Source organism: Balaenoptera ricei, chromosome 2, assembly GCF_028023285.1.
Source record: "Balaenoptera ricei isolate mBalRic1 chromosome 2, mBalRic1.hap2, whole genome shotgun sequence".
In the NCBI taxonomy this organism is placed as follows: domain Eukaryota; kingdom Metazoa; phylum Chordata; class Mammalia; order Artiodactyla; family Balaenopteridae; genus Balaenoptera; species Balaenoptera ricei.
In genome coordinates, this window is record NC_082640.1 from 110,130,992 (window position 1) to 110,143,029 (window position 12,038).

Below are 12,038 nucleotides of genomic sequence, written 5' to 3' on the forward strand. Positions count from 1 at the left end.
CTTGGATGTGAAAAAATGGAATTTCAATGTAATTTATTTTGCATTTCTCCCATTTTGAGAGTGTTATCTTTTCATATGTTTAAAAAGCAGTTTCTGTCACTGTTCATATGATTTGTCTTTTTTATCGGATGTTGGACTTTTTCTTAATGTCTAGAAGCTCTTATATAGAACCTAGATTGAGCTTTTGTCTATGAAAAGAGTTGCAAATTTGGGGCTATGACAGATTTATTTTTATTATTTTAAGGAAGTATGTGCTAGTTAACGTGTTATTGAGCTTTTAAATGAAGAATGGAAGTTGAATTTTGTCGCGTGCACTTTTTAGCATCTAAAGAGATAATCATCTGAGTTTTCTTGTTAGAGCTGTTAATTGTGATGAATTATATTAACAGAATTCCCTATATCATATCATCTTTACATTCTGAGAATAAACTTCATTTGGTCTTAAAATGTGCTGTTTTATTTAGAATTTTAAAACTATAATGAGACTGGTCTGCAGTTTTCTTTCTTTTTTGGGGGGCGGGCAATCTTTTTCAGGTATTTATATCAGTAAAAAGAATTTAGACATTTTTCTTCTTTTTGCAAAACTTTTCATCATTGGAGAGAAAGGAAAAGAAAAAGAGAACAAAAGTTACTGAAAAGACAACTTATTAGATGCTTGGCCAAAAAGAAAAATTGAGTAGATCAGTGCTTTGTGACCACCTAGAGGGGTGCGATAGGGAAGGTGGGAGGGAGACACAAGAGGGAGGAGATATGGGGATATATGTATATGTATAGCTGATTCACTTTGTTATAAAGCAGAAACTAACACACCATTGTAAAGCAATTATACTCCAATAAAGATGTAAAAAAAAAAAAAAGATTTAAAGGGGGTTGAGTGGAAGAGAGAAGAGAGAAAAGAGGAGGAGAAAAGGGGGGAGAAGCAGAGAGGGAGAGGGGGAGGGAGAGGAGAGAAAGGGGGAGGAAAGGGACAGAGGGAGGAGGGAGGGAGAGAGGAGGGAAGGAGGGGAAGTGAGTGGGCGAGGAGAAGATAGAGAAACTGATTGGGGGGCAAATATGTGCTCTTGACAGAAATTTCTGGAAAAAAAAATGGATTCAAACTAAATCCTTTCAGATAAGAGTCTACTTAATAAGCCTCTGATAAGATGGCTTTCTCCACCTTCCAAGGATTACTGCTCTGTTACTTCAGTGACCTGGAAATCACAACAGATTATCTTAACTCTTGGCCATCTGATGTTATTTGAAGCCATCCATGCTGGCACTTTTTTGAGTAGTGACGTATATAAGAACGCATTTCGGCCCATGTAGAGTGTGTGTTCCCCCAGCCACAGTTCTTCCTTCCACAGGTTCTGTAAAGAATGTAAGAATTATTTCCTTTCACAGGTCACACTGTCCAGATCAATGACCTGTCCTGATCTCTGTAATATTAAGGCGTGAATATGGTGACTCAGATGGTTTTCTTTCTACATTCTGGGGGTTGAAGTGATCACCTAATAACCTGCTCTTATTCTACAGTTTATAGAGGTTCAATTACAGCCTTTATCAATCTACTCTGAGCTAAGTATTTATGAAGAATGGATTTATGTATATATGCAACATAGAAAGATGCTTTGATATCCAAGAGACCAGACCACAGGCATGCACTGTAGACCAAAGATGCATCTTACCAGATTCTGGCACAATTTACCAATACTAAAAAGGATTTAAACAGGAAACCCATGTAGGGGGGGGAAAAAAAAGCCTGCAGGCACTTTACAAGACTCAGGTTGTTTGTTCATTAATTAAAAAAATAATTATTAACACCAATTATGGGCCAGGCTAAGCCTGTATTATGTTGAGACAAGAAAATGCATAGGACCAGACTGACACAGTCCCAGCTATCACGGGGTTTGCAGCTACATAGATAATTCTTTTTGCATTCAACGTGTGAAATCAGAGTTACTGTTTTTTTTAAGCTTGGTAAATTTATCTACTCACTTTTTACTAGAAAACAGTTTCTTGACGTTAAGAATATCTTTAATCTCAGCCGGTCAAAGAACCTCAGAAGATAGCTGGATAAATTAGGACTAACATGGCTTATTCAGATCTACTTTGATTTGGGTCCACTCACAGATGCTAAGTAAAACTAATGGAGAATGAGATAAGGCCAAGTGTGGGAGAGTGTTGGTATTAGCACCAGGTTAGGTTCCAGCCCTCCCTGCCAAAGCTATAAATACAAATGACCAATTTAACAGCATGAAAAGACCACCCTAAAGATCTATACCTGGGATCTAATCAGTTGTTCTGTGCCTTCTTTCAATTATAGGATCCCTGCCACGTTTATGGGGACTTTTAATGTGAGCATCACATTTTTGAAGGCCATATCATTATGACCATGTTTGATCTGAGGGTGGAAAAACATGAGCTCAAATAATGCCTGCACAAGGTCACTCTGAACGGAGCTGTAAACTGGAATCAATAAGAGACTACTGTGGAAAAGAAAAACCACGTCAGGGAAAGGGCTCAGAGGCCATGGAGACTGCAATTCTGAAAAGGGGTGCCATTAAAATTACTTTCGATTCTGTGCGGAAAGTGAAATTAGATAAGAACAAGTTTTGTTAAAAAACGCTATTTAAGGGCCTTTGGAGAAGGGAAGGACGATAAAAGACAGAAGGACAGGGCTTCCCTGGTGGCGCAGTGGTTGAGAGTCTGCCTGCCAATGCAGGGGACACGGGTTCGAGCCCTGGTCTGGGAACATCCCACATGCCGCGGAGCAACTGGGCCTGTGAGCCACAACTACTGAGCCTGCGCATCTGGAGCCTGTGCTCCGCAACAAGAGAGGCCGCGATAGTGAGTGGCCCCCACTCGCGGCAACTAGAGAAAGCCCTCGCACAGAAGCCCAACACAGCCAAAAATAAATAAATAAAATAAAATAATTTATTTAAAAAAAAAAAGACAGAAGGACAGTCACGTCATCTCCGCTTGAGTGTGGCAACAGGATATGATTTACATAAGAAAATTAAATCATCATGATGGTTAGAAGAACTGAACTGCAGCTCATATGAAAATTAGCCTAACCATGAATCAACTGAGCCACAACACATGTGTATGACTTCTCAGGCGTAAAGAAGGCAATTGCTTAAGACTTTACGAGTGATGGACCCCTAATTGAAAACTGGCTTTCCTGTCAAATACTACAGAAGTACAGAAGTATCTTTTCTCATTTATGATTATTATATTATACCCTGTGCTCAGATACTCCACAACTTCTCATTCTCTACCCCTTCTTTGGGGTATCTCATTCACTCCTATGATTTAAACTGCTATCCTCTATAAAGTCTCACCCAGTACTCTCCTGTGAGGCCAATATTCTACCCGTGTGTCTCAAACGTATGTCCAATCAACGTGTCCAAAGTTTATGTCTTTGTATTCCATCCCAAATGGGTCCTCCACATCAGTATGCAGCCAGTTATTCGGGCAAGGAAAAGGAGAGTTATCCTTTTCTCCTCTGTTTTTTTACTTCTCATAGGTCATCTAGTCCTGTAACTCCTAAAAGCTTTATTGATATGTCCCTTCCTTTCTTATTTTTACTGTGATTGCTTTTGCTCAAGTTCTTACCATCATTTGCCTGGACTGCTGTAGAACAGCTTGACGGACTGGATTCCAGTCTTTTACTGTCCCAACTCTTCTTTATATTGTTCTTAGTTATAATGTATTTCTTTTTTTTTAATGTTATTTTTATTTATTTATTTTGTTTTATTTTTGGCTGTGCTGCACGGCTTGCGGAATCTTAGGTCCCCGACCAGGGATCGAACCTGCGCCATTGGCAGTGACAGTGTGGAGTCCTTCCTAACCACTGGACCGCCAGGGAATTCCCTATAATGTATTTCTTAACAACAACAAAAAGCAAAAGGATCCCAACACACCAATATCACAACAAACAAATCCAACATGACCATGTCGCTCCCATACATACTATTTTTCAAAGGCTCTCAGTGGCCTGTACAACAAAGTTCAGATGCTTTAGCAAGTCACATTGTGACCCTCCTCTCCTTTGGGGTCTTGTGTTCTTTCCATACGCCCCGTGATATAGCTACAGCAAGTCTCTTGCCATTCCCCAAACACGTCATGTCTTTCATCCTGAGATTTGCAGTGTTTTCCTCTGCCTGGAATGCCCTTTATAACTTGTCTGCTGAGAACTCCTAATCTTAAATTTCCTCATCTGGACAACAGGGTGATAATAGTGTTTACTTCAGAGAGTTGTCATGAAGACAAAGTAAAATGATCTGTTCCCCACGGTGCCTGGTATATAGAAGCAACCACCAAATGTTAGCAGTCATTGTCACTGCTTGTCATTGACCTCACTGTCATCTTTGTTTTTTTTTCAGATCTGAACAAAAACATCTCCTTTGCTCAAAATCTTCCCTGACTTACCTGGAAGTGTTAGTCATCCCTCCTCTCTGCTCCTATATGCCTAATTACAGTACCATCTTACATCAATTTCAAAATTGATGGAATTTTCATATTTTAGCATCTCTGATACTGGGGTACCTCTTGTCATCTATGACATGTCATGGTTTAATCGGCAGCAATTTTTATTTCTTAGTAGTACTTGGAATAATGGTGTTTCTTATGAGTGGCATATTAGATGACACCTACACTTACGATAACTGCCATAAAAACTTGATTATCCGGAGTGGATAATGCACATTTATAGTAGATAAGAAATCTCACATTTTCTATGAATCTGTGAACCATCTCCATAAAAAAAGGGACTACTACTTGTAACTCTACAGTAGCCAAGAGATATTTCATTTGTATATACTGCAATGTAGCAAAGTACCACCTCCTGAACCACAGAGGGGTAGCCTGATGAAGTGGCATGCTGTCACCTCCTTCAGTTAAGCACCCCTACCTGAGAGCCAAACAATGGCCAGACCCAGAGCAAAAGTGGGGAGAGGCTAGCTTGTGATACTGGGTCCCAATAACCCAGGATTTAAGCTGAGAAGGTAAAGCAATAACGTGGAGAGGAAAGTGAAGGAATGTGATGGGAAAGGCCAAGGGATCTTACTTCTAGACAGCCCTGTCCAATAGAGCTACAATGCAAGCCACAGATATAATTTTAAATGTTCTAGTGGCCGTGCTTAAAAATGAAAGGAAACAGGTCAATTAAGATTAATATTATATTTTACTTATTTAACCCAATATATTAAAGATACTCTTTTACCATGTAACCAATATTAAAAAAGCAGAAATAAAAGATTTTGCATGTTTTTTGGTACTGTCTTCAAAATCTGGTGTGTGTTTGATTTGTGCAGCACCTCTCAGTCTGGATTAGCCACGTGTCAACTGCTCAGCAGCTGCATGTGGCCAGTGCCTGGCACACTGGGCAGCACAATTCTAGACTGTTCTTTGACCAACTCAGTTAACTAATGAGTCAACAGTAACACAGGTATTTCAACAGTGGCTCTTTTCACCACATGCCATTGGCAATGTTTAAGATTTATTTTTATATTTTAAAATTCATTTTAGAATAGTCATTTTCCTCCAAATTCTTTTTGTGTCTCATTTTGGCTGACTTTGTTTTAACCATAATTTGAGGCTATTCCTATGTCCTTCCCATCTGCCCTTCACTCTGTTGGTTAAAGGAGAGGTGACTCCTTTATTCAGTTACAGACCTTTCCCCAGTAAGACGGTCCTTGAGAGAGGGACGAGGGGTCTGTGGCTCATCTTAGGATCGCCAGCGTCTGTCACAGTGCCTAACACATAGCGGGCTCTGACGAAATACCTTTGAATACCCATTAAGAGGTGAACTAAGCTTGACAATAGTGGTTCTCAACCTGGGCTGCACACTGGGATTACGTGGGGAGTGAAAAAAAGAAATGCTGATACCTGGTCCCACCCCTAGAGATGCTAGTGGTAGGTCTGGAATTTGGCCCGGGTGTTGAAATTTTTAAAATCTCCCCCAGGTGATCCTAGTATGCAGCCAGGGTTGACAACCACTGCTCTAGGGCTTTCTTAGAACAGCTTATTGTGGCCACATCCTTGCTTTCCTGACTCAAGGTCCAGTTTGCCTCAACTCGAGTCCCTCTCTCAGAACAGATAACAGTTTTCTTAAGAAACCTGGCAGAGAAGAAGCTAAAACAGAACTCCCAAGAGTGATGTGCAAATTCCTTTTCCAAGGCATCAAAGCAGATTTTCAGTGTTCTAAATCTATTCATATTTATCTTCTTCCAACAAAAAGAATAAAATTCACAACATAAGTGTTTTAAAATGCTAGCTAATTTGAAGAGAAAGGATCCTAAGGCCATTACAGTATACGAGCCAATAATACCCAGACATACTCATTGCAGAATTTTCTAGATATAGGATAATAGCAATTAAATATAGAAATGGATAGCCAAGATATGGAAGCAACCTAAAATGTCCATTGACAGATGAATGGATAAAGAAGATGTGGTACATATATACAGTGGAATGGAATATTACTGAGCCAAAAAGAAGAATGAAATAATGCCACTTGCAGTAACATGGATGGACCTAGAGATTACCATACTAAGTGAAGTAAGCCAAAGACAAATATCATATATTGCTTATATGTGGAATCTAAAAAAATGATACAAATGAACTTATTTACAAAACAGAAAGAGACTCACAGACATAGAAAACAAACTTACCATTACCAAAGGAGAAAGGCGGGTGGGGAGAGGGATAAATTAGCAGTTTAGGTTTAACATATAACAAAGTAGATAAACAACAAGGACCTACTGTATAGCACAGGGAACTAAACTCAATCTTTTGTAATAGACTATAAGGGAAAAGAATCTGAAAAGGGATATATATATATATTCACTGTGTTTTATATTCACTGAAACTAACACAATATTGTAAATCAACTAGACTTCAATAAAAATAAAAAATTTTTAAAATTTAAACAAATAGAAATGGGAAAAAGAAAGGAATGGAATTTAAATACACATAAGCCTCATTTCAAGTTCCCTATACATATGTCAAAAGTAGAAATTATTAATTGGGGGTCAGCAAAGGGAAATATTTTGTGCTCTTCTTTAGGTCATTTGGGTTATATTTACATAAAATAATCATAAAGCAATGCATCTACTTTAATAAATCACATATAAAACCTAATTTTAGCCACATAACCCGTAAATGTTGGTATTACTATCTGCTCTCAAAATGATACTTGGCCTGATGGCATTATGGCATTACTTCCATCATATATAAGGTTCAGCTATGGCCAAGAGAGAATTCTGACTTCTGCTTCAACACAAATGAGACCTCATCCAGGAGGAGGGAGCAATGAACTCTGCACCAAGGGACCAGCTGGAATGAAGTTTCTCTGACTCAGGGACTGAGAATTTCCCTGCCAATTTCCAAGGTGGTTTGGCCATACTTTATGGATTTACCCTGCTTAATGGTCTTTTGTTGATGGTGTGGTATCATGTGGCCTTAGTAATAAATAGAAACAGCATGCTGATATACCCCTAAAGGTTCCTACATGCATTTCCTCCGGCTTTCTAGCAAAGACAAAAGCCCCCTCTAACTATCCCACACTTTTTTTTTCTTTGTTGAGATAGTATTGACATATAGCATTAGATTAGTTTCAGGTGTACAACATAATGATTCCATATACGTATATATGGTGAAATGATCATCACAATAAGTCTAGTTAACATCTGTCAGCATGCAGAGTTACACATTTTTTCCTTGTAATGAGAACTTTTAAGATCTACTCTCTTAGCAACTTTCAAATACACAATACAGTATTATTAACTACAGTCACCATTCCTGTAAATCAACGTTCCCCATGACCTATTTATTTTATAATTGGAAACTGTGCCCCACACTTATTTTTGTTTTACATCTAGGCTGAATTTGAGAAACCAGAATAGGAGATATCCAAAAGGCGTTAAACTTTCACGTTCACTACCAGGGCTCAGCAAAAGTTCCCTAGTCCTGCCAAAACCATGGAGGAAGGAATATAACTCGGTAAGATTTTTAAGTCACTACTGGGTCTCATGCATATCACTTCCATCCGCTAACCCCAGAGGGCTGACGGTTGCCAAGTGACTGGATGTGTGACATTCACCTGGCCCCAATTTTCCTTTCTGAAAAGAATGGAAAATACAACACAAGTTTCCAAGTTGCTATACTCGTAAAACCGGAGAGATAATCACCATCTGCCTGCACGACTGCATAAGCCTTGTGTGGATGTCGTCTGTCAGTTAACAGGGACCGAGGATCCTCTTGGGATCAATGAAGAGACAGAGAGAGAAAGCCTTCTCTCGCAAAGTTTACAGAAACAGGAGTGATGTTAAAGGATTTAAAATCTTACAGCAGATTTAAAAGGTGATAGAAAGGTTACAGGACAACTCCATCTAAGCTGAGTACGGCTCCGCCATGGGAAGATGGTCTAATGGAATCATCGGAGCTGCCAATGCTCAGGCGGGAGGCACGGGGCAGCGGGTCTCGGAGAAAGACGGAGAAAGGAAGGACGTTTCAGAACGTCACACCTCCTACCTTTCCGGAAGAACTCTTCGAGTCTGTCCTTGAACGGCTGCAGATACTCCTTTGGTGACTCCTTACACACCACTGCCATCTGTTTCTCACTTGCTGTGAAGAGAAGGTGGCAATTAGACTTCCTGGAGAACACGGATTTGCTGAGCTTGTGCTCTGTGCTCTGCACTTGGGGATTAATAGTGCAAAATCCTTATCCATCATCGTTTATCCAAATTACAGGGGAAAGAGCAGAAACAAACAAATACAAATAATTAGCTCACATTATACCTTTCTTCAGGAACAGGGAAATGCATCACCTTCAAGTTTTGTTTTTTTTTTTTTTTTTAGAGACATGGCAAAACCTCTGACTTGGGACAGGTGAAGTACTCCGCTTTTGGTCTCTCCAAAAGAGAGGCAAGAACTACTCAAGGACTAGTTCTAGGGAATTACGGGCCCAGACCCTCTTCAGATTCATACTCTAAAAGTGGAGCTTAAAATAGATTTTGCAGAAATTCTCACCAAACTGGCGATTCCTCAAGGTGACACCCACATCCCAGCATGGGAACTAACCACAGGTTAGGGAGGACCGAATCTCTCTTCACTCCCGTTCACCTCCCCTTCCCATTAACACATGTGAAACATTTTATACCTAATTTACTTCAGACAGGATATCTGGAATTTACAAGAGGTTGCTTTTTTTGATAATCAAGGTCCCTCAAATTAGATAGTTCTGACTCGGTGACATGGAGACCACAATAAACCATAGTTCACCGTCATAAAAAGCAGTTAACCCAGGCAAGAGGCATTTTCTCAAGGTTTCTGTATGTTTGTGCCAGTGGCAGAAATGCATTGGGTAAAAAAAGGCTTCATTTCTCCAAAGCTAGAGCTGAGTCATGATCACTTTTGTCTGTTGATCATGGCCAGAAATTACTGACATGTCCTTATTCAAGAGAATATATTAAAGCATTAGATTTTCGCCCAGAAATCATGCCACCTGGTTCAAAAAATAGAGAAAGATATATTCTTGGAGGAATTTACAGAAGCACAGAGGTAAGGCATTTTGGAAGAAGACGGTTAGAAAGGATTCCTTTATTTATGTTGGGAAATTTGTATACAAGAACTTGGTGTTTCCAAAACTAGCATCCCAGAATGTTTACTATGTAAGGCAACCCACAAGCACGTCAGCACTGAAGCACAAAAAAGGCAAAAGAGGTCACTCAAGGGCCCCTCGAAATTAGCTGCCTGACACTTTCTCTTACAATATTGCCAATTAGATTGCTGAAATACTAGGCAACTCTGGAGACTACCAGATTGTGCTGAAGATGAAAGCATGATGTGAGGGAACTCTGTCGAGTTCAGCATCAGCTACATTCCCAGAATCAGCTCCATGGATTCCCACCTGAGATCATGAGGCCGATCACAGGACACAAGGGCCTAAGTTTAGGCTCTTCCTATTGACAATGTTACTTTCTAAAAGTTTTTAATAGAGCTTATTTTGAATATCTCTATTCTGATAACCATACCAGTGCTATTTAGGAAACCCTGTCCATTGGGACACAAAGACTCATTTCTTTTTTTAAAATGATCTGTCTTACCTGGAACAAATTCCTTAAAACCAGCCAAACCATCATTTCAAAACACTCCTTTTTTACCCCTACATTTTTACCTTTATTTTTCAGTGTATTTGTCCTCTCTACAATGACTACTTAATAATTTTCTACTATTATCAGATTTCCCTTTACCTCTTTCCTAGTAGATGGGCCTGTGGCCAAATGATAAGTACCTCCCTTCCCACCACTATTCTGTTCTCAAAATAATGGCTTTGGGCTAGAGTGATATCAGGTACAGAGAGGAGAGGGACAGGGTATATAGAGCTGGAATATATTTCGGAGGTAGAACAAATTGCTGATGCAGTCGATGTAAAGTTGAGGGAGAGGAAGGATGAGCAAGGTGTGGCTGGAAGTGCCATTTACTGAGATGGGGGAGAGGTGAGTGTATTGTTTTTTTGTTCTGTTCTTTTTTTTGTTTGTTTTAAGGGAGAGGAGATCAGAAGTTAACTTTGAAACTTGTTTTCCCTGGTCTCTGCGAATTACAAGGCAAGATCATCCACTGAAAACAAAGAGGGAAAGGTACACAAAAAAGATGAAACTCTTAATGGGTTCTCTTTGCTCATTCAACTGAATTCAAACTCCCAGGCCTGAGATTTAAGGCCTTTTCCATGATGGTACCATTCTACCTTTCAGTTCTATTTCCCCATATATTTGACCAATGAAGTCAAAAGTATGCAATGTTTCCAACTTATATAAACCAGTGTTCCCAGTTCCATGCCTTCATTCATGTGGTTCTCTGCCCATCCTGCTCTCATCCCAAACATACCTTCTACCGCATTTGACAAAGTCCTGTTCATCCTAAAAAAGTTTCTCCGAGATGCTGTCACCACCATAAAACCTTTCCAATCCAAAGATTTTGCATCTTTCAAACATCTACCTTCCAGAGAGCATTTATGTTTTACCTTTAACTATATTTAGTTGTGTATTTCTATTAATCCCTGCAAAGCCATCATGCAGGTTTCATTGACTCAGCTCCAAACTTCTCCAGAGACCTCCATGCATACCTGGCCAAAGCATCAGATCTCCTCACCTTAACTAGCTTCTTGTGCAGAGGAAAGTGGAAAAAAAATTAGCCACGTTGACCCAGACTCCGAGTGGGCTCTCCAGGGGTGCAGTATGGCCTCCTTGTCTCTTTACTCTTTTCCTTCCTTCCCAGGAAGGTACATCAAGGGGTCCTAGTCTCTTCATTCACAAACCCTGTGACTGTCCCAAGCTGATGTGAAAGGGCTCAGTGTATTTTAAAGACCCTCCCCACCCCAAAAACATCCACCACTTCATGCTGTAAGGCACAAGAAGGTAGAAAAGATCATTCTCCTGACTGAGCAGTTACGACAGCAGGCCTAGAAGCAGGAGGTTGGTCAGACACACTTTGGAAGAGGCCTGCTTTCAAGAATCTACATTTTTCAGTGAACTTTCATGACCACATAAACTTTTCTGATGATATCCAGCCATGATTCTGAGAACACAGGAAGCCATATTTATTCTCACAATATAAATTGGGAGAGGCTTTTAAATTCTTTAGCCCTCCACTACATTCAAATTCCAACAATTCCACTTATAGAGAACTATTTTGCACGAACACAAATAATATATGGTGAGGCCTGCATTTGGTAAGAGGACATACTTGAAGCCGTGACAGTAATTTCTTCAAGGTTACTTCTTCCTAGTGAACGCAAAGCCCAAGACAGAGCTTCTTTTCCTAAATACACAAGCAAAGCCTCCACCTCTGCCTGAATTAAAAGGGTTGATCACTGCAGCTTTCCCTTTGTCCTATCTGTGCTACAGAGCCCATGGGATCCATCAAACTGCCCAGATTTTATGAGGCCAGGTAGTGGTATGGCAAAGGGCTCGTGCTTGGATCGAGACCTACCTGAGTGCAGGTGGGCTGTAGCTTTTCTCATCTGCAAAATGGGGACCCCCTTCCTCATAGGCAAG

General features: G+C 40.0%; 1 protein-coding gene across 4 annotated transcripts in view; it reads right to left on the reverse strand.

Annotated features, from left to right (window-relative positions):
* FMN1 (formin 1) overlaps positions 1 to 12,038 on the reverse strand; it is a 452,266-nt gene that overhangs the window by 98,312 nt on the left and 341,916 nt on the right. For all 4 annotated transcript variants that reach the window (XM_059913697.1, XM_059913699.1, XM_059913696.1 and 1 more), the window contains one exon: positions 8,515 to 8,607. In XM_059913697.1, the coding sequence (XP_059769680.1) occupies positions 8,515 to 8,607 (93 nt within the window). The remainder of the gene's footprint in view (positions 1 to 8,514; positions 8,608 to 12,038) is intronic.